Source organism: Panthera onca, chromosome C1 (assembly GCF_046562875.1).
Source record: "Panthera onca isolate mPanOnc1 chromosome C1, mPanOnc1 haplotype 2, whole genome shotgun sequence".
Lineage (NCBI taxonomy): Eukaryota > Metazoa > Chordata > Mammalia > Carnivora > Felidae > Panthera > Panthera onca.
Window position 1 is genome coordinate 38,676,456 of NC_138346.1, and position 23,888 is coordinate 38,700,343.

The 23,888-nt window shown below is 38.6% G+C and overlaps 1 protein-coding gene across 9 annotated transcripts in view; it reads left to right on the plus strand.

The window, feature by feature from the left end:
- Positions 1–23,259, plus strand: part of ANKRD44 (ankyrin repeat domain 44) — a 341,765-nt gene extending 318,506 nt beyond the window's left edge. For 6 of the 9 annotated variants that reach the window (XM_078451043.2, XM_078451046.2, XM_078451044.2 and 3 more), the window contains one exon: positions 1,352–5,696. In XM_078451043.2, the coding sequence (XP_078307169.2) occupies positions 1,352–1,599 (248 nt within the window). In that variant the 3' untranslated portion in view covers positions 1,600–5,696. Of the gene's footprint in view, positions 1–1,351; positions 5,697–20,766 lie in introns of those variants that run through there. The other 3 variants (XM_078451050.2, XM_078451051.2, XM_078451045.2) reach the window with 2 other exon arrangements.
- Positions 23,260–23,888: the final 629 nt, after the last annotated feature.

Here is a 23,888-nt window from a genome sequence, read left to right on the forward strand (position 1 = left end):
TGGTTGTCCCACCCCCCCCCTTCCCCCTCACCTTCTTATCCCTATTATGTATCTTAGGGTTGGCATGCAGTTTTTCTCCAAAGTGACCAAAAGAGATCAAAATAAATTAGTTTTGTCTTTCTCCAGGGTAAGCCTGCTGCATTTGAGGCTTGTCCTGCCAATAGTAACCTCGGCTATGGGAGGCCTGGGTTAGTGGAACTGAGGCCTTTCTTAGAGCTTAGCTGTATCCCAAAGGCCTGGGAACAATTTGGGGCAGTTTTGTACAGCAGCACAATCATAAATCATACCTGTCTATTTTTATTGGTTTTCTTACTAGAGAGAGGAATAATCTGTTGGGGGAAGGAGGGCAGGAGCAGAAATTAGGTCAAGCGTTGATAAAACAACAAAAGGTTGGGTTTTATTAAGCCAGTTCCTCTGAATGAATGAGGGAGAGGTGGTAGGAACTTTGCCAACAGAGAAGATAGGCTAGCCCTTTCAGGTCAATAGAATAAAGGCTGGGTAGGGATAGTAATTAAATCAAAGAATTTATCTACCTCCCCGTGCACCTGTTGCACGTATTGAGATAGTTTTCTCTTCTGGATAGGACACATCAAGTCTAAATGGTAGAGAATGACATGACTCGACAGTCATTTTCCCACAGTTGGGATTTGGGACTTTGATTGGTGGTATTGGTATTTTTTTTTAATTCTATTAAATTTCCGCTAATTGATAGTAAATTTCAAATCACAAACAACCAGTGCTTTCCTGTGTCTGATCTGCTCAAATGATTCCATTTTCCTAGAACTAGTTAATTGGTATAGACTTTATATAAATATATACAGAGCAACAAATCTGCATTAGTCACTTTTACGGACATCTGATTTTCAGTATCTCTCCTAACCTGACACACGATTACCTACTATGGAAAGTCATTGTTCTCAGAATGAGAGTGCTCTGGCCCAGGCCTGAGGCGCATGGTGTGCGTGTGCTCTCAAGTGGAAACACCTTTGTGGTTGTCCTGTTGCTGGTTTTTTTGTGTGGAATTGTGTCCCATCCCTGCCCCCTTGTGTTTCTGTTCACTAGATGAAGACTAGAATTCTGCCTAACTTCGGATAACATAGTGCTTGTTGTCATGTAAACTGAAAAAACAAAAACAAACCCCAAAACCCTTCATGAAGTGTCTCCCCCTCCCAGTTCCCTCTAGCCTCACCCCTAGCATGACTCATGGGAAGTAACTCCTCTTTTTGCCTGGCATGATTTCTAACTCAACATACATCTCCACGTGTGAGGTCGTTTGAGATGTACTGTGGAATGCTCACGGCGCCTTTGGATTTCCTGGACTAACCACTGCCTTGTCTGCATTTACGCCCAGGTCATACCCCGGCCCTGGCTTGCGCTCCTAACAAAGACGTGGCTGACTGCCTGGCCCTCATTTTGGCTACCATGATGCCTTTTTCTCCTCCCAGTACAATGACGGCTGTCAACTTCGTTTGTTTTAAAAAAGACAATTTGAGCAGGACGACCCTCTCCAATCTGGGTAGCATGGTTAGCCTGTGCAGTAACAACGTAGGCTCAGAGGACGGGTACAATGAAAATGATTCTGATTCAGAAACGTTTTGACTTTGGACTGTAGAAGCTTTTCCCTCATCACCCATAATGGAAGAAGGGAAAGAAATTTGACTTCCAGGTTTATGTTGTGTTCAAGTGTTATCATGGGCCTGGGCTTCCAGAAGCCTGTAGAGAAGGAATTAATCAAACCCAGAGAGGGCAGCTAGGCTGTAGGACAAAGCACTCACACAGATGGGCGCCAATTTTTATTTGTCTTTATGTTTTCCTTAGATCTAAGATACTTCTGTGAAAGTCTACCTCTCATTTTAAGTAAGAAGTTAAAAATGCATTTAATTCTTTTTCTTTTGGCATAATGCAATTGAGAGGGAGCGGTTCTCTATAAAGAATTTTTTTTTCATATACTCACCCAGTTGTGAGTTCTAAGAAGCATATCAGTATGACATTCATGTCCCCTGGAAGGGGATGGAAGGTATGGATAGGAATTGCCTCAAATCTTTTCTCACTTTGATGTTTACTTCCTTACTAGAAGCCAAAGGTAAAGGTGTTCATCTTCAGAAATGATGCCTGTAATAATCTTTTTGAGGGAGTCCAATTATTCATATATCTTCTCTATAATACGCACTTAAATATCCAGAACTTCTTTCCAAGGATTTTGTCAAAGTTGCCAGATGAATGGAAAAATTCACTGAAAATTGAAGTTGCTTTTTTCACTTAACACAAATATGGCACCGAATACTCCCTGTAACATGTCTGTGAGTAGTTTTCACCCGACTGATTGAATCCAAATCTATGTAATAAAAGTTCAGGTGAAAAGTTGTATTGCACCAAAACTTTGAGACATATGCAAATTTAATATGAAACAACCCTTTATTTATTTGCTAATTCATCCTTAAACCAGAATGCTAACTTTTTAAAAAACATCAGAACCATCGACCTTGTTTATCAGTAGTAAAACGTTAAATGAGCTTCTCAGTCAAGGTCATGCCAAGTGAGTGGAAGTGTGACTACAGAAGGAAGCAAAGGAGGTGAAAGCAGAAAGTAGAAATGGGTGATGTGGAAATTAAAGCCAACTGATAGTTACTTGATGATCAAATCAACATAGTGAATACTGCGTCTGCTCCCTCTGCCAAAGCTTCTAGGTCAAATGGACCCCGTTCTGCACCTGGAATAGCTGTACAAAAAGAAGAATGAAACTCTTTAAACATTATGCACCTACACATGCACACATATATGTATATGTGTATGTATATATATATATATATATATATATATATATATATGTCTGTAGTTCATCAACCAGCTATACGTGAGGACCAAAATGCTTCAGTCTAAAATGGAAGAATTTAATTGTTTTCCTTCAAAGTGGAAATGAGAACTGAAGTAGCTTTTCTATGGAGTTCAACTGTAATCTTTTTGTGTAACAGTCTTTGTTGTATTTTATATTTCCTAAGACACAGATTTCTAGTTGATGGCTTAACATTTGTAACTGAGGATGTGTTGACCAAGGCTTTTTTTTTTTTTTTTTTTGCCAAACTAGAGAAAATGTTCATATACTTTTGATGTAAATGTGTTTGTATTTATTTGAAATGAAACAAATGTCGAGGAACATCCGTTGTTTGTCCTCTGTGTTAATTGCTGTGTGCGTGACTTGGAGTAACAAAAAAGCAGAAACACCCTCCAGACCCTCTCTGGGCTAGCCAGCAGTCGTGGGCCAAGCCCAGCCTTTCCCCTGCTAAGGTTGCCAGCCGACCCTCAGGTTCTTCCGCGTCGGTTGGAGAGGGGTGCGACATCCAGTGCTCAGCCCCAGTCTGTAGCCAGCCTTGAGAGCCTAGGAGACACTGCCGTCCTTAAAGCTCTTCTGCGAGATGAAAACTCAGATGGGTGGTGGATCATATGCACAAAGGTGGCCCAAAGAAAGATGCAGGAACTATTCTGAACGCGCTGAAAATCTCACGTGGTCCCCCAAACGGAATGGGAAATGATAGCAGTGTGTGAGTCCATGTACCAAGAGAAGAAATACAAATCACCAGCTCAAGTGCTATTTTCCGCTTGAGGAAGAAACAGGAGAGAAACGTGTTGCATTCGGGCGGGACTCTGACGTTTTATAATCAGGTCCATTTTCACCCTGGAAATTTCTCTTTTAGAGCGTGTGTGAGATATTTTTAAAACAGTGTTCTATCATATCTGGATCAAATACACATACCGTATTATATTTTTCATCTAACTGTAAAAGACTTTACTCTTACTCTTTTAATATTCTGGATTTAATTAAAAACTCACGTTGGGTTCTTCACAGATGAGAACTTGTTCAAAGGACTTCTAGAATTGATATTAATTCCACTGACAATTTTTGACACCACCAACATTGTTTTTTAAATTCTTGGTGTTGTGCTCCCCTCCTTCCTCTGTCCTTTTTGTTTGTTTAGGGAAGATGAATTTTTAAAAAGTAGATAAATTGCTAATGAGCAATAATGACCTTGCCTTTACCAAAACACTGAAAGTAAGGGAGATCCAATGCTAAAAAAAAAAAGCACGATATACTGTGGTGTCTTTTCTAGAAGTGAATGGAAATCTTGCTCCATTGGCATTTAAAGCAGGAAAGGAAATGCCTGCTTTTAGTGGGTGAAGCAGCGTTCGCATTTTTCCTGCAGAGTAGCCTAGAGATACAAGGAAGATTGCAGCAAAGCGGTGGCGGCCATGGACATTTCTCTCCATGTAGCTGCATTTTGACTTTTCCCCTCTCTCATTGCTAGAGGGAGGACAAAGGAACAAAATGAAATCATGCTCGCTCTGAATTGTTCATTGAATCAGATCTCTCTCCCACACTCTCTCTGTTTCTCCATTCCCCAAGCCCAAATTTTTTTCTTTAGGAAATGACTTTTAAAACTCTGAGTTCTGTGTGTTTCAAGTACATCTCGTAGAAATAAAACTAGATTTGCAGCATAGCTTTCTAAGAAAAAAAAAATGATGCTTTTAACTGAGTCTTAGCTGTTTAGCGCTTTTACCTAAATGTGTTGTTTTGGGACTGTATTTTAACCACAGCCACAGGGATCATGTTTCATTGCACTTAACCTATTCGCCGTGTCTGCCTATCCTTGGTAAATACATTACTATCTCCAAATTGCCTAAAATCTGCTATGATTCTACAGTAAAAAGCTCAGGGGATTTCTATTTATCACTACTAAAAGGGCACCATAGTATGTTTTGGTACTTTAGGCAGTAAACAGCTGCTTGATTTTTTATTTTATTATAAGATTAGAATAAGAACATCAAATGGATTTGCTGCACTCGTTATTCTTTGTACTGTTGAGCAACTTGGTTTGCGTATCTGTTGCATTGGTTGAAGAACTCACCCCCTTTTTTGTCTTGTAATATGAAGTTAGAGTGCCTTTTTATATTTGTATATTCTGAAAATGTTCTGTGAAATGTTTTGTATTTTTTTCGTTTGAGTGTTATCAGAGCAATATAATACCAGTGAGTTTTCATTTCAGCCTTTCTTTGAATGTATAAAGTGTCTTTTTTTTCCTATTTCCCCTTTACCTGCTTTGAAATGAAAATGCCGAAGTTTTCTATGGGAATTATGTTGAATTTTGCAGTGCTAAAATGCTTTCTTCTTACAAAACTGTAAACCATAGGTCAATGTTCTAGGGGAAAAGCGTTTTAAGATAGTGACAATCTGAGTGTGTGTAAAAATGTAATTTTATGCGTTTCTTATGCAGTGATCTAAAAATTCAATGCAAATATCTTTTGTTTGGTAGTTTCGTCTACATATTTTATGCTTTAGCATGTGCAATATATCTTTGCAAAGCACGATGATACAAATCTGGTGCCAGTGTTATATTTTGCATAACATATTTGTAATCGCATAAAATACTGTTTGATGATTTCAGTGGGATTTTGTCTGTAATGTTTTCTTATGTAAATTGGAGTTGAATGACTCTGGTAAATGTCATGACTGTAAAAATGAAGACAATGACTTTTAGTTCAGTGAATGACTTTGAACCAATCTGAATCTTTTCAAGCACAGTTTAATACTTTTTCAACTACTGAATGCTAATAATGTAATGAAGTACTTAACTGTAATATACTATGGAAATGCATTCAGATGGTTATTTTTACAAATAAAAACGGTACAAATATTGTTACAATTTGTGTTGGTCTTTAATTTTTCCAGTTTATGCTCATTTTACCAATTATTCCGCTAACGTAAATCTTCGTCGCCACCGAAGCCAAATTGTCCTTAAATTTTGAAAATTAACAATCAAGATAGAAGTGTATTTCCAGACTTGCTATGTCTGTTTATACCAACTCAGTTAGAGGGGGAAAAGTTAAATATGTATAATCGTGTTTATTATATTTATTTGTGCTTCCGATTTTTTTGGCAAAGGATCTGAGCTGGCCTGCAACAAAGGACACGTGATAAACTGGAAGTAGAAAAATTAGGACAGAAAAAGAGTACAAATATGGGAACCATAAGATTTAATACAGTGGCTCTGACTGAATGGGAGCTTGCTCTAGATTCCTAAGGCACTCACGGTGAGAGGGGCAATGTGACTGTGTAAATCACATATCTCAGAAAGGGGGAAGTCTACTAGGTCCTCAAAATTGTGAAATCAACCACACTTATCTTTGTGGCTGCCACCATTACCCTTCAACTGCTTCATTGCAATACAAGGCCCCACCTCGCTGCACTATCTCAGAGGTTTCAATAGAATTTTCTCTCTTTCTCACATTCAGAATTCCTCCCATTAAGTAATAATTTCAGGGACAGTCCTTAGAAGCATTAAGGAACAAATTCCCAGGGACGCCATTTCCAGCTGAAGAGAAAGAGACTCTGGGGTTGGGGCCCTCTGGAGTTCCTCAAAGCACAGTGTTCTGGAGTGCTAGCACGGTCTAGCCCAATCCCATCATGAAGAAACTGGATTCCAGAGAAATTACATAATTTGCTCAAATTTGTATAATTGATGATCTGAATGTACAACCTGTGCCTATAGATGTTCTTTCTTTTATGCCATCCTGGCAATAATGCTTTGTGATTGTTGGGGTTGTTCCTGCTTAGAGATGTTTAGGGAGGTTTTGTACTTTGCAATGTCTCACTCCTTATTCAAATATACAAATGTTGGTGCTTTTCATTCTGGACGACTGTGAAGCGTGAGTCATACCACAGGTAGGTACTTCATGTAGTTGAGAGCTGAGTGTCTATATTAGTTACCTAATGCCGTGAAACAAATTACCCCAAAACTTAGTGACTTAAAACAACAAATGTGTATTATCTCACAGTGTCTGAGAGTCAGGAGTCCAGGCACGGTTTAGTTGGGTCTTCTGTCGCAAGGCCCCTCATGGGTTGTAATCTTGGTGTTAGCCGGGGAAAGATTCATTTCTAACTCACTCATATGGTTGTTGGTAGATTCTTCATGGGTTGTTGGACTGAGGGCTTTTGTTTCTTGATGGCTCTTCACTGCCTTCAATTCCATGCCAAATTTTTCCATTCCCAACAGGGCCAGGTCCCAACCTGGTAGCTTACCTCACTAGAGCTAGCAAGCTGAAAAAAAGCCAGAAGGAGAAAGTGTAAGACAGAAGTGATGGCTTTTTTAAGTTTTATTTATTTTTTTCTTTTTTGAGAGGGAGAGAGAACAAGATGGGGAGGGACAGGGAGAGAAGGAGAGAGAGAGAGAATCCCAAGCAGGCTCTGCACTGTTGGCACTCACGAACCGTGGGATCATGACCTGAGCCTAAATCAACAGTCAGATGCTTAACGACTGAGCCACCCAGGTGCCCCAGAAGTGACAGCTTTTAAACTGAATATTGAAGTGAAATTTCGTTATTTTTTCCATAATATTTTATTCATAAAAAGCAAATCACTAAGTTTGTTCCATGTTCAAGGGACCAAAGGGTCTGACTACCAAGAGGCAGTAATCACTGGGAACTATTTGGGAAGCTATTTATCTCACTGGATCTATCACAATGTCCTTCCAGAGCATAGCATCCTCCTAGAATAACTTCTTCCCAGTCTTGCTAAGGAAATTGTTTACTTGACTTCCTAAATTCAAGAAAAACATAGGGATCCCCTAATTTCACCTGTGCTGTCATAAGCAAGCAGAAAGGAGCCGATGGCTTCTGCTACAGTAGCTGTATTGTTGAACGTTGCTGGTGCACTTTGTCTCCAAACCGCTTGTCAAAGGATCCTTCTAATTCCATTCAGCAGGTTTAGATCCTGGTACATCCGCCCCTCACTGAACACATTTCATGTGTTCCAGAATTAGCTTGCAAGGCACAAAGGCATTCAACTAAAAAGCTATTAACATAACATAAAAAATGTTGTGGGTCAAAGTGCTCTATGCATTGTCTCTGGCAAATTTCATACTGAAGATACATTTGCTGTAAAATATAAAGCAGCAAAGGTAATGGCTGTGCCATTCATTAATTTTCAAGCACTCCAGGGGGTGATTGGAAACATGAGCTCTGGGGCTGGCACAGTAACCGTGGGTGTGAGTAAACTGCTACTAGCATTTACCGTATTAGCATTTACTAGGCCAGGGGTACCACCAAACGTCCCACCAAGCCCAGCGTGCGACCACCCTGTCCTCAGTGCTGGTGCTCTGCCACCTCACAACTCATCCGCCTCCTCACCATTTTTGCTGAATCATTTCTTCATCGATTTGTTATTTGTGAAGCCAGCCATATTTTTAACTCTTTTTTCACAGGAATTGCATAAACAGGCTCAAATATGTATACCTGTTAAAGAGCACTTACAAGTTTAAGAAAAAGAATTTCAGGGGTGCCTGGGTGGCTCAGTCGGTTAAGTGTCCGACTTCGGCTCAGGTCATGATCTCACGGTCCATGAGTTCCAGCCCCGCGTCAGGCTCTGTGCTGACAGCTCAGAGCCTGGAGCCTGCTTCGGATTCTGTGTCTCCCTCTCTCTCTGCCTCTCCCCTGTCCTCTCTCATGCCCTCTCTCTCTCTCTCTCTCTCAAAAATAAACTATTAAAATAAATTGTAAAAAAAAGAAAAAGAATTTCAGAAGCAATGTTGACAACATGGTCCCTGATTGTGTGTTTTTCCAGAAAAGAGCACATGCAAGTGAGTGGAGAGGAGAAACTACTGTGCAGAATTGAGACACTTAATTCTTTTGTTATTAAATACACGAATGCATGTATGCAGATATACTTTCCTTGTCTTCAGCAGGGTATGATCGTATCTACGTCCAGGTGGGGGAATCCTGTTCACAACGATGGGGCACTTGGCCCACAGTCACATAGCAAGATTTGGCAACAAAGCACTATTGTCTCATGTTCTCTCATGTTCTCTAGGCGTTGGTAGACACAATTTCTAGGATACTTTTTTTTTTTTTAATCTTTGTGGCTACCACCACAAAGATAAATGACGATTTAATGAAGCAAACTTAAATTCTAGAAGGATTTTATAATTTTCAAGGAAAAAATAGTGAAGTGAAGTGGTACTTGGAGTAAAAAAAACTTACCCATGTTTATATTCAGTTGAAAGCACCCAGCAAGTTTGAGAACTTGAATAACTCATATTTCTTATAGTCGGGATTCCTAAGATTTACAAACATCTAAGCTCAGATCTTAATGACAAGTTGCCAACCATATAAAGACCAGAGGAAAGAGAACAGTCGGTGCCAACACCCAAAGGCAGGAGTGAATGTGGTATGTTCCAGGAACAGAAATGGGGCCAGTGTGGCTACAGACTTGTAGGGTAGGAGATGAGCTCAACAGCAATCTGGAGCCAGATCTTATTAAATTTTATGAGCCAGAAGAAGTAGTTTCTATTTTATTCTGAATGTGATAAAAATCCACTGAAGAAATTTAAGGAGAAAAATGGCTATGGTCCTATTTTGTTTTTAAAAGATCATTCTAGCTGCTGTAAGGAAGAAAGAGAGGAACCCTAGTGATCAGTTCAGTGGCCACTGCAATAGAATAGACAAGTAAACATGGTGGCTTGGAATGGTGTGGCAACAAGGGAAATGGAGAGAATGAGGAAATTTTGGAGTATTCTTGAAAGTAGAGTTGGCTGACCTTACTGATGGTTTGATGTCAAGTAAATAGTCTAGAGTTTGGCAGAGAGGCTGGGGCTTGGGTCATGTGAAATTATAGATGACCATGGGAGATTGCCTTGGGAGTAATAGGGAGAGAGAAGGACACTGAACCATGGGCACACCAACATTTAGAGGTCAGAAAGAGGAGAGAACCTAGCAGAGAACATCAAAAAGGAATGGCCAGTGAGGAAGGAGGAAATGCAAGAGAACAAGGTATCTCTAAAACCTGGAAAAGAATGTCATGGAAAAAGGAGCTTCAGTTGTATCTATGGTGTCAATCACTTCTGGGAACTCAAATAAGACATGACAGAGTGACGTTGGGTTTGGCAACATAAAATTTATTAGTGATCTTTGTAAGAACAGATGCATCAGAGTGGTGGGGGCAACAATCCAGAGGATAGGATGAGGAGATAAAGCAGAGAAGCTGAAGGGAAAAAGAAAAGCAAGGCAGTAGTTGAAGGAAGCTCTGGAGACTGGAGAGGGTATTGTTTTTTTAAGATAGGACATGTTTTATCATATTGATGCTGAGGGAGTGTCTGGAAGAGAGCAGGAAGAAGGTCTGGGAAGCGATGGAAAGTAATTTTGGAAGGAACATTTTGGAGCAGCAAAGGAAGATTGCTGATTAGGGCTTAGTACATTTGAGATTTATGACCATTAATTTAAATGATACCAGTCATCCTGATGGGTTTTTCATCAGATGTCTGGGTACAGGCATAGAATAAGTACATAGTAGGATTTAAAAAGGGATAGAGCTTTGCGAGGCGAGTCAAGGGAGCTATGGAACTATGGTGATTTCAATAGATATGGTTATATGGATCATGGATTCTAAACTGGGTAAGGAAGGAAGTGAAGTCATGAGGGAGGTTATGGAGAATGAACAAGGGGTAGAGTCACTGAACTGAAGGTCTTGGCAAGATGGAAGAATTGCTGAGTTGTAGCATCAGAGGTGATGAGCTAAACATGGGATGCCTGAGGTAAGGCTTTCAGAGGTGGCACAGTTTTGATGATGACAAACCTAAAGAGTGGGTAGTTTAGGATGATTGAAGGAAAAAGCATTGGAGGTGCGGAAGTAAAAACTGAGGAGGCCAATATAATGAAGGCCCCAAAGCCATTTCACATAGTATTTGAGTAAAATTGATGAGAAAATTTGGCCATTTCAAAACATCTGTTATTCAGGTTGTTTACTTTAAGTTGCTGTAGACTCAGAGTTGATTTATTATCAGGCTGAAGTTTGGTTCCAGGATTAGGATGATGCTTTTAAAGAAGAATGGTCAAGTGCATTTCTGTTAAAAACAAACACAAGAAAAAGAACCAACCAGACTTTCATTATAATAGGATGACAGGTTTCATGACCATATGGTTTAACCTAAATGTGTTTATGATGCTCTCCAGAAAACATGACAGATGGTTAAGAGCCACAGAATGAACAAAAGGAGTGTATGGATCAAACATCTTAGTAATAGCAATGACAAACTGAATACTTAGCAGTAGGCTTTCCACAGAAGACAAAAGACTAAAACCACTGGAATTCTGTCTTGCTCTTTAAGTGAAAACGAAATTTGCCTTAAAATGTTAACTGTTCCTGAAAATCTCAATTTTCAACTAAAAGGAGAGAAAGCTAATTTGTGTTTATAATTTCCCTTTGAACTTCTTGTTTTTTTAGAAATGATTTCTCCATTTCTAAGTGTGTGCCATGTTTCTATTTTACATTCTTTTTCAGTCTTGAGTTTACTCCTTGCTGTTTCATTATTACTTAAAATCTAGGATGATTTTGCTAGAGGAATGTTACCTAATGATTCATTTTCTGCTTAACTTCATTCACAAGGGTCTACCCATTAGCATGTAAATTTTGATGGGGCTGCTGGGCCAGTTTCATTTTGACATCAGTGCTAACAAAGCTGATAAAGGGTTCAGTTGGTACCATCTGGGAGTTTGCTTTGTGATGTCACAGCTGACACTAGAAATTAGATTGAGAAAACTAATTAATTTCCCACAATATATTTTAGATGTGGAAAAAGAAAAGCCCTTCAGGGTGCTAACAATATTTCCTAGAGATAAGAACATATTTTCTAGTGTATATTAATGATCCATCCTTTTTTCCGGCTGCCAGCCTCATGATCTGATAGTGACTTGGATGGGGAACAGAGGACATTCTTATTAAGCTGCTGGTTCTGACCAGAGCACCAAATAAAAATCATCTTATCGAATTAGTCGAGCTACTTTTTCAATCAGAGTGAATAATAAAAATAGCCCATACCCACTGAATACTTCTTCTGTGCCAGGCACTGCTGTGAGTGCTTCCCATGTATCAACCCATTTCACCCTACCTAGAAGATAGAGGTTATTATAACCCCCCAGCAATACACAATAACTAGTGGCAGATCTGGGATTCAAATTTAGGTGACTCTAGAGTTCATAATCTTAATTACCATAGCATGGTAATGTCTTCTATGACAGTAAATATTTGTATGCAACAGGGGGTTGGTAAACTCTGGTCTGTGGTCCAAAACCAGCAGCCACTTTTTTTTCAATAACAGATCTATTGAAATATAATTGATATACCATAAAATTCACTCTTTTAAGGTATAAAATTCAATCATTGTTAGTGATTTCAAAAAGTTCTGTAACAAGCACCACTATCTAATTCTGGTAAATTTGCATCACCCGAACAAGAAACCCCATATACATTAACAGTCATTCTCCATCCGCTCCTTCTCGCCTTCCCTGGCAACCACTTACCTACTTCCTATCATTATGAGTTTGTCTATTTTGGACATTCCGTATAAATGAAATAATTCAATGTATGTCCTTTGTGACAGGCTTCTCAGCATAAAGTGTTCAAGGTTTTTCCATGTTTTTTCATGTGTCATTACTTCATTCCTTTTTATAGCCAAATAACAACTTGATTGTATGGATATACCACATTTTATTTATCCATTCATCAGTTGATGACATTTGAGTTGTTTCTACTTTTGAGCTGTTATGAATAATGCTGCTATGAACACTGTGTACAGATATTTGTATGGACTTGTGTTTCAGTTTTCTTATGTTTATACGTACAAGTGGAATTGCTGAAATTTCTGGGTAACTCTAGATTTATTTTTTGAGGAACTGCCAAACATTCCATCAGCAATATATGAGTTTCAATTTCTCCACATCCTTATCTTACTTCCCATTTATTTTTATTACAGCCACCCTAGTGGGTGTGAAGTGATATCTTATTGTGGTTTTGATTTGCATTTCTGGTTCATGACTAATGATGTTGAGCATTGCTTTGTGTGCTTATTGGTTATTCTTAAATCTTCTTTGAAGAAATGTGTATTCAGTCCTTTGCCCATTTTATTTATTTTTTTAATGTTCTCTTTTAGAGTTTATTTATTTTGAGAGAAAGAGAGCTCGCAAGCACGAGTGGGGGAGGGGCAGAGAAAGAGAGAGGGAGAGAAAGAATCCCGAGCAGACTCTTCACTGTTAGCACAGAGCCCAATGCAGAGCTTGATCTCACGAATTGTGAGATCACGACCTGAGCCAAAATCAAGAGTCTAAGGCTTAACTGGCTGAGTCACCCAGGCCCCCCTCAATCCTTTGCCCATTTTAAAGTAGAGTTATTTACTTTTATATTGTTGAGTTGTAAAAACTTGTTATATATCCTAGGTACAAGTCCCTTATCAATATAGGATTTGCACATTTTTTCTCCCATTCTATTTTTTTTTCTTGATTGTGTCCTTTGAGGCACAAAAATTGTACTTTTAGTATCATATGTAAAAAAAACCACTTCCTAATTCAAAGTTATAAAGATTTACTCTTATGTTTTGTTTTAAGGGTTTTATAGGTATAGCTCTTACATTTAGAATCTGTAAGTCAATTTGAGGAGTATTGCCCTATTTACTATATTAAGTTTTCTGGTCCATGAACATGGAATGTCTTTGTATTTATTTAGGTCTTTCTTTTGACAGTGTTTGGTAGTTTTTACTGTGCAAGTTTTACACTTCTTTTGTTCAATTTATTCCTAAGTATTTTATTCCTTTTGATGCAACTGTTAAAGGAATGGTTTTCTTAATTTCACTTTCAGATTTTTCATTGCTAATGTATAGAAATACAATTGATTTATAAAAATTTATCTTGTATCTTGCAAACTTGCTAAACTTGTTTATTATTTCTAATAGTTTTTTAGTGGTTTCCTTAGGATTTTCTATATATAACATCATGTCATCTGAAAATGGAGATAGTTTCACTTCCTCATTTTCAATCTGGATACTTTTTATTACTTTTTCTTGCCTAATTGCCCTAATGAGAAGCTCAGGTATGATGTTGAATAGAACCGGTGAGAATGGACATCATTATTTTGTTCTTGATCTTGGGGGGAAAGAATCCTGCCTTTCACTATTACATATGAGGTTAGTTGTGGGTTTTTACAGATGCCCCTTATCGGTTTGTGGAAGTTTCCTTCTATTTCTAGTTTGTTGAGTTTTTTAAATTATTAAAGGGGGTTGGATTTTGCCAAATGCTTCACTGAAGCTTTTGAGATGATTGATCATGTGGTTTCATCCTTCGTCCTTTATTAATGTGAGTATTACATTAATTTTTTATATTGAATCAACTTGGATATATGGGATAAATCCCATCTAGTAAGGGTGTATAATGTTTTATACATTGTTGGATTCTGTTTCTCCCCATCTAACCTTAGCAGGGGTCGGGGAACCAAGGCCTCTGATTTCATTAGTCACTGGATCACATCTCGCACAGTTCATGTAGAATTCCTGATTTGTCATGGGAAGCCAGGAGGGAAGATGTCAAAGAATGACTGGTTTGAACATCAAGGCTCCCAGCACTGTGGGGTGACTCACCAACCATTCCCTTGCATCGCATTTCTCCCCTATATAATTTCTGTTTACAATAGAATGACAGATCAAAGTTTAATGTCTATAATATAATATCTATAAATTGGTAACAAACACAGAAAACACAATTTAAAAATTGAAAAAGTATATAACTAATTTACAAAAAGATAAATATTTAATAAGTATGTTTTTAAAAATCTCAACATCACTAGTAAGTAGGGAAATCCAAGTTAAAGCAAGAGTTATATTATTTTTTACTCAAAAGATTGACAAAAAGTTTTAAAAAGAGTGATACCACCTGCTGCAGGCCAAAAGACAGGAACTCTCCTACAGTGATAGTGGGTATGGGAACTGCTACAGTAGGACAATACTGTATTTCATCAAATCTAAGATAGCAATTGTAAGACTGTCTAGTCAATTTAGGCTGCTATAACAAAAATCCCAAAGACTGGGTGGCTTGAACAACATTCATTTCTCTGCTTGGGAACTGGGAATTCCAAGACTAGGTGCTGTAGATGAGGTGTCTGGTAAGAGCCTGTTCCCTGTTTCTGTACCCTCACATGATAGGAGGGATAGGAAAACTCTCTGGGGTCTCTTTACAAGGGCACAAGTCCCATTCATGAAGGCTCCAGCCTCATGACCTAATAACCTCCCGAAGGCACCACTTCCTAATACTATCATGATGGAAATTATATTTCAACATATGAATTTTGAATGGACACAAACACTCAGTCTATAGCAAAGATGTACCATTATTTTATCAAAGGAAGAGAATACTGCCAATTGAACAATGATACAATACTTTCTTCTCTTTGATTATTAGATGCATCCTGATCTTAAAGACATTAAATGTGAATGATAAAATATGGCATATGATAATACTAATTAAAATTAGAATTAAACAAACCCTTTTACCAATCAGTCCTACCCTGTGGAATCTATGCTGCAGAAATAAAATTGCAGCTAAGCAAGGGTGATATTTAAAATATTTAACAGGGGCGCCTGGGTGGCGCAGTCGGTTAAGCGTCCGACTTCAGCCAGGTCACGATCTCGCAGTCCGTGAGTTCGAGCCCCGCGTTGGGCTCTGGGCTGATGGCTCGGAGCCTGGAGCCTGTTTCTGATTCTGTGTCTCCCTCTCTCTCTGCCCCTCCCCCGTTCACGCTCTGTCTCTCTCTGTCCCAAAAATAAATAAAAAACGTTGAAAAAAAAATTTAAAAAAATAAAAAATAAAAAAATAAAATAAAATATTTAACAGCCAATATGGTACAAATTCCTACCAATCAGAACAAGACAACAATCAAAACAGACACCAATAGGCCTGCCTCTAACATTCTCAGGTCCTGAGCAACAGTATAAGTGGAAGCTTTTATACCAGATGTTGAAATACTTAAAAGTGAAAAAAAAAACAAGCTAAAAAAAATCATTAAATAAAATATGTTCTCTCACCATACTTTGACAAATATGCCTTCATGACAACCTAGAAGAACCGGTTTAGATATAAAAATGTTGCCTTCGTTGGAGTTCTAAGTCAGACCATTGTAGCATAGGGAAGGTAGCCTCCCACCTTCAACCTGTGGCTCGTGACTCCATTTTCTTCCTACCTACAGCCTGATCCTTCACCAAGAGGAGTCTTACATATGTATATGGATACCTTGCTGGCACAACCAAGCTCTGTTTATACCTTCAGCCCCTTGGTTACCCCTCAGGCCTATGGGGTGGCATGCAATGGTGGCATAAGTTACCCTCAAGTGGATGGACATAGGAAAATGAGCCATGTAGCTCTGTTATTAGAGTCAATACTTTTGGGTAGGGAATTGCAGCATCTTAGATATCAAAATAGTCTAATAGAAGGTCACAGATTACAATCGGGCACATCTTTCAGCCACAGACTCCTTGCCACACAGGGAGGAACACAACTGGAGAAGGACCAGAGCATTGCTGTCTAGTATGGGACACCAGTCTAAAGCCAATACTGCTGGCCAGTATACTTTTCTAGCAACTACAAGTTGACTATTAGTCCCTCAGAAAAGCAGTGAAATATATGCCAAAATATTTATTGCATTTTTTAAAGCTTTTATTTTTAAGTAATCACTACATCCAATGTGGGACTCAAACTTACAATCCAGAGATCAAGAGTCCCATGCTCTACCAACTGAGCCAGCCAGGCACCCCTGTCTGTTGCATTTATTGTTAGTGGGAAAGAAAAAATGGGAGACAATTTGAATTCATTCTGCTATATCCCTACTATGGAATGATATTAAGCTATTAAAAATAATAAGTGTGGTTAAGCAGTACTAAGTGTGGTTTAAAACAAGCAAGTTTCAGTGAAATGTTTATAGCTATAATCCCGACATCAACAAAAAATCCATATATATGTTTATTGGCATCTATCTGCTGCATGATGGCAGGACTTACCCTATAATGTTAGAGGAGGAGGGTATAAGATAGTGGTGAAATTGCAGTTAAATGGGAAGATGTGCATGGCATAATGTTAAGTGAAAATATAAAATGTAGAATATAAAATTGTTTTATATCACAAAAATAGATAAAAATTTAACGTATATATGAAAAAGGACTGAAATATAATATAGACAAATTAAAACATTGATTTAACTATGTGCCAGAATTGTGGGCGACTTCTGTTCTGAATTTATGTTTACATTTATGTTTATTGTTTTTGCAATAAAGTTTTTAAAAAGAAAAGATGCTTGAATGCACAACAGGAACTAGGAGGTAAATTTTAGTCATTCTATTTTGTGGTAGGTTAATACCGCTCATTAGCACAAGCTCCAAGTTTCAAAGTTAGAGAGGAATGAAGAAAACTTGGAGATGTTCCAGTAAAACCACAGATACGTTAAGAATTGAGAAACACATCCTTTTTGTAAGAGTAAAAGACAACCTAAATAGATTAAGGTTACCTTGAACTGTAAACTATGGAGATTTGAGTCAGTAATTTCTCATATCCTTTCAGTTCTAACAATTTTTTGTTTTTAGACTAGATCTGTTGGTCAACAGAGTAACTGCCAACTGCCTGTAACATCTGAAGCAGAAAACTAGGAATTTGCATACGCTGGGAAATAAACATGATTGGAGGCTGACTGCACCATTAGTCGTTCCACCGAAAGAATTTCTTCCAGACAGAAGAGATTAAGATGTGCTCTTCTTCTTCTGAGCAAGAAAATACGTGGGTTTTAACTGCTGCATGACAAATTTAGGGTCATGAAGAATGACTGGGGAAAATATAGAGCTAATAAAGAAGTGGTGGATACAAGACCGATTGTAAAGTCCCTTTACTGGAGACTTTCAGAATTAAGGCTGTCACTCATCACGACAGGATAGTGTTAGAGAGATGTCAGTTGGCCAATACGCTCCATAGCCCAGAAGTCTTTCAAGCACTACATATACAGCCATCTCCACCAGCTTGTTGTTTCATGGGTGCTCAAACACATTTATTTCCTCTCACCCTTGAACAATCTATTGTAGCTATGATATTCAATAGCATCAAAATTCATCCTGTGTCCCCAGGCTGAAAACCAGACAGACATCCTTGACTCTTCCCTCTCCTTTGCTATAATTATACAATGGGTTATGAAGTTCTGTTCCTTCTGTGCCTTCTAAAAATTTTTTTTTAATTTTTTTAATACTTCTGTGCCTTTTAAATGTCTTTTGGACCAATTACCTCATTTCCTTATCCAGTACTCCTGTTTCAGAACCTCATCAAAGGACACTTAGATTACTGAAATAACATCCTAATAAGCTCCTTGCCTGCAGTTTTTCCCTTCTTCAATCTTTTTTCAAAATTGCTGCCAAAATCTATACTTTTTAAAAGTCAAGCTCTTTAGCCTGAACCACCTGCCCATCTCTTCATCTTCCTTTTCCATCACTCGTACAGCTCAGCCACCCTACACTATAGGCATTTTGGAAAGAACTGAAGTCCTCCCCTTTGCATATATTGCTGCCTTCATATGTGTTAGTCCTCTTACCTCCCCTTTTATGCCTGTTGGATTCAACTTTCCAAACCTCAGTCAAATGTCACTTCTCAAATGTCTCCTAAAGTTTTACCTGAAAGACAAAAGGCAGAAATAATTGTTTCTTTCCCTGTTTCTGAGGCACTGCGCATACGCCAGTAGCAGTGGTTGATCATATCACTTACCATTGTAATGATGTGATTATACGTATGATGAAGATGAAATATTCTTGTGTCAATGCTCCTCACTCCCCATCTCCTCCCTGCCACGTGCCAAAGAACAGTTTGGGTTGGCCTAATTCTGGGTGTTTTCTGGTGCTTTAAAAACAGGCATGGAAAGGGCTTGGGAGGATTAGCATATGAAAGCCTCTGGGTAATAATCAAAATCTCTAAATATGGGGAATTGAATCGGGACTCCTTTAATATTCTTTGAGAAACATAAATAAATATCGGAATATTGTGCCTCTCACACAGAGATAAGCCACATTGAGCCCTGGGATTATTTATGTCATGCATGTATCTGTTGCTTCCTTTTCTAGGTCATGTCTATTTCTCCAGTACCTAAGACAGTGCCTGAATTACTTAATAAGTGAATGTATGAATGTGCATGAGTATGTCGTATTTGGCTCCTTCCAACAAAATGTCCCAGTTTTCCAAATTAGCATTAATGAACATTTCCAGATGGTGTCACTTTGCTTATGCTCAAACACTAGAGGTCCTCAAGGCCAGGCCAACAGCTGAGAGGAGTGCCCACAGGCTGGAACATAAGCAGAGGGGCCTGTGCTCTGGATGGAAGGCCAAATCGAAGTGAGACAAGTGTGGCAATGAGAGAATAGTTATTAACGCGATGCCAAGAGAAAGGCAAGCCAAAGGCTTAAGATGAACACAAGCTGTGAGATCAGTGGCCAGGAGACATCCAAGGATGATGTCCCAGTTCAAGGTGCCAAATGAAGGAAATATGTTCAGAGATCTGAGAAAGGGATATTCTTCAGAATGTGTCTTTGAATGAGGCAGGTGCAGCTATTGAAAGACACTGGAACACCCTGCGTATCCCCTCTTTCATACTCCTCTCCCACTGAACAGGCCAGTCCAGAGTATCCAAGGCAAGCTTTATAGTGGCAAAAACTGCTGGTGCCCTACCATAAATCATGTTTATATCCTGGTGCTGTACTGGTAGTCACAGTACTCTACACTGTCACATACTTGCAGGGAAAAATAATGATGCAGTAAAAGTTATCTCTGAAGTAAGACACAATCTCCCTGGTTTCCCACTTTTCCAGCCCGTAGGGAGCAAAATGGAGTCTCTCATGTCAAGCAGGAGCCTGTGTCAAGCAATGACACAAGGTGAGAGATATCACCAGGACCAGCATCAGCTGGCACCCAGAACTGATAACAAGCAGAAGCAGTGGAGGTCTGCAGGGGCCCAAGACCAATGAAATCCCTTTAAAAAGGGGAGGATTTTTGCAGCAATCTGTCAGACTCTTCAGACACGACCAAAGGCTCTGCCCAATGGATTCCCGAATAGAATTGAGATCCTCCACTGCTTGCACTTAATAAGCAGTAGGTGCCAAGAGCTGACCTGGACCAGACTGAGGCCTTATCTCTACTGCACACCCACAGACTGATTTTGCTTTTGGTTCATTACTTCCCACACCCTTGTGTTATCTTGTTTGTTATGTGGTTTGTCTTATGGTCTGTTCTGTGTGCTGTGTAAGAAGCCAAGTTTAATCACATGGTGAAATGTCATGGAGTTTGGAATCCTGAACCTGCTTTATAATGGTGGTCAACTTTGCTTTATGACTGGATAAAGCTGACGTTGTGAAAAGACACAATTCATTTGTGCATCTTCATGGCATATTTATGACACAACCAATGGCCTTCTGTGGAACCAATTCCTGGGACAATTTCAGTAGGAACCTTGAAGAAAATTCAGTGTTCTCAATCAATGAGCTCCATTTCCACATTTGGTCTTTTCTATCCTTTCATAGTTACTTTTCCTCTTGGGATAAGTCTTTTAAGTTGCCATTGACTTAATCTAGGAAACAACATAAGACTGTGAGAATTATTTAACAGATTCTTAATCTCAACACTTTTTATCTATTAATTTTTTTAATATAGATAATTCTGTTTGTAGGATCAGCTTTTATTGCCATTGTATAAAATTGAGTCCTATGTTGTTTATTGCATATAATTATTTGCGTAGTTTTTTAAAGATCTAATTTTTGATGATTTAAAGCAGGCACTAGTATCTTGTTTCAGCAAATATTTTTTATTCTTGAACACTCTCCAATCCCCACTTTGAAAAAATTAACAGAATTGCACATTTTCTTTGTCTTTTCTTTCTCTTTTTTTAAACAGCAACCCAGGCTGTTAACCCTTCAAGATCCATGGGTCAGCTGCATAACAGAAGCCCTGAAGGAGCAGTTAGGAATCGGAAGGTGCCTTACACCAGCCACCCAATGCAAAGGGGTTTACTCGGCTGGAAGCTGCAAGGCCTGTGGTGGGGGATGGGAGAGGTTTTCTTCGCCCTCCCCCCTTGGGAATTACACTCTGTCTTCTTACTGGGAGCAAGGTATTGGAAACTCCCCTTCCACCTAAAAACAGAAAACAAGGGTGTTTTCTGTGGGAATTAGAACTAGGTAGTATTTCCAGAGCTCTTTGGAATTTTCAGGAAAAATGTTGTAAGAACACAAATTATTTCTTTTATTGTTAAATTAAGTTCCTATCATCAATAACTCTCCAAGGGGAGCTTATTTTTTTTTTAATTGGAAGTAACAATGCTGTGAATCACTAACAAGAGAACTTTGCTGTGCAAAGAAGGAAGAGTCAAAAGCATGCAAAATCAGCCTCTGAATAAATTACCTCTGTCCCCCATTTCCCATCACATGTTATGGTCTGCCTGTTGGACAAAAGTGAGAGGGGAGAGGGTGGATGTAAAAGTAGGAGAAATAATTCAAAATGTAAGCCCCAAAGTTCTCATTGAAAGGGAAGGGAGAAACCATGTGTGGTGTGGAGACAAAGAGACATTCCTGATGGAAGGGAAGTCTACTAATGTGGGAAGGAAAAATAAATCCTGTTCTGAGTTATAAGACAAAGAGGAAGTAAAGAAGTGGAAACTCGGGAATGAATGTGAAAAGAATTTGGTCATATTTTGAAATGAGCTCTGGGCTGTACAAAATTAAAGTACCCTGCTTTGCAGACCAACACTAAGGAAATAGTGTTCTAACTTGTTTCATTATCCAGTTTATGTCATCTGTGGAGAATTAGCTCTAGGAACCCTATGTTGACTAATTTATACTATTTAGTTATTCTTAAATGAATAGCTAATGACAATCCAGTTGTGGGGATATAATGATTGGTACCTCCTTTTATTTGCTACAACTACCTGCTTCCAAAGATGGATTCTATTTGGATGTCTCCATGTCCCTCTAACCTAAGCATGCATAACAAACAGTTTGGACACTCACCAATTTTCTCATTGATGTGGAGAACAAAGACAAAAGAAAAAATTAAATTAAACTTCCTTACAACGTACATCCCACTGACAAGTCCTTGAGACAGGCAGAGCAACTCTAGGAACTCAACTGCCTCCATGTTAATACTTTGCTAAGGGCAAAAGGCAATCTTAGCTTAACATGATCCTGACCTCCTGAATCTTTAAGACTCTTTTAACATATAAAAATTCCTTTAGAAACTTCCTTTATTTCTAACCCCGAAGATATATGTTAACAATCAGCCTCCAAGCATAGGGCCCCCTGATATACATCTGAAGGGTCTCATGATTAAAGTTTATTAAACAGTAATAAATGACCTTTTCCTAACAACAGCTAGCCCCTCAAGGTCCTGGAAACCTTGCTTCCAAATTCCTAGAGACTTACACTAGGCCTAGCCCCCTCCCAACTTAAAGTACATTATCAGTCACCCATCACAACCTCAGTGCAACTCTTTCTGCCCACGGGTCCTGTCCCTAAAACCACTTTTTTTGCATCTAAGGTATCTCAAGAATCCTTTCTTGACTGTTTGCTCTGAACTGCAACATTTCCATATCATCATCAATTTCAACGAAAGACCCAGTTTCCTGGATTATATCCTCTCCTGCCCATCCTTCCCCACCTTATTCTTTTTCTATACCAGTTTTTCTCAAAACATGACTTGCAGACCCTTGACATCCCAGTGACCCTTTGAAGGACTTCCTGAGTTAAAAAGTTTTTCATAATAATTCTAAGATTACCTGCCTATTTCACTAATGGTGCAAAACAAGTTTTATAGCAGGTAAAACTGCCATTGTCTTAGCACCAATGTCAGTGTGATGGAACTATACTGGCTGTCGCTATACATATACTGGCACTAAAAAAAAAAAAATGATGAAGTAAAAGTTATCAATTTTATTGAACTTCAGTCCTTAAAGGTATGAAAATAGGCTTGGAGCACTTGTGCTGCATGTTCAAGTATGGCCAGAGCACTGTTGCATTGAGCTGCTATCTGAATCAGCGACTTTTTCACGGAAAACCATTTTTACTCAAATATACAGCTGATGAGATGACTGTGATTACTCAGACTTGGGTATTTGGCAGTGATTTTCCTGAAGATGAATGTCACTTCAAGGAAAACGACGGATGCTATTTTTCAGTGAATTAGTGCATATATATTTTTTAAATCTTTCAGTGTTAATTTCCATGAACAAAAGCTCCTTGGGGTCCTCATTGATTTTTAAGAGTGTTAAAAGACATCCTGGAGCACCTGGTTGGCTCAGCCAGTGGGGACTGTGATTCTTGATCTTGGGGTTGTAAATTCGAGCCCCACTTTGAGTGTAGAGATTACTTAAAATTAAATCTTAAAAAAAAAAAAAAAGAGTGTCAAGAGATCCTGAGACCAAAAGAAGTTTGAAAATGGTTGCTCTTTATATATGCTTCCCAGAGTGCATTATTTGGAAGGTTGACTTTGGGATGCTCTAACTCTGTGCTGGCCAATATGGTAGCTAGTAGACACTTGTGCTTACTTAAATTTACATTAAATAAAATAAAAAATTCAGTTCCTCAGCTGTACTAGCTACCTTTTAAGTACTCAACAGTTAAATGTGGCTAGCAGATTATAGAACATTTTCATCATCACAGAAAGCATGCTCTAATCAGGGAGCCTTGCATATACCTTACTCCTTTTGTTCATTCACCATGTTCGTTAGCATAAAAGGCTCTGCAAAGTTCTGAAAAGAGGAACTATTGTTTCATTTTGTTAAAACATGTCTCAAGCTTATTTGAACATGAACTTTATTTTTCACGTGATACCTATTCCCATTCTATAAAACACACTTTGAAAAATGCTGTTCTGCCTTTCTCCGATATTTTTATTTTAACCGTTCCGCTGATATGAGGTTTCGTTGCAAGCAATTTTTATACATCTTTTGGAAGTAAGTGGATATAAATAATAAATTATAAAACCTATCATCTAAATCTAAATTCCACTCCTTTGCTAGTTCACAA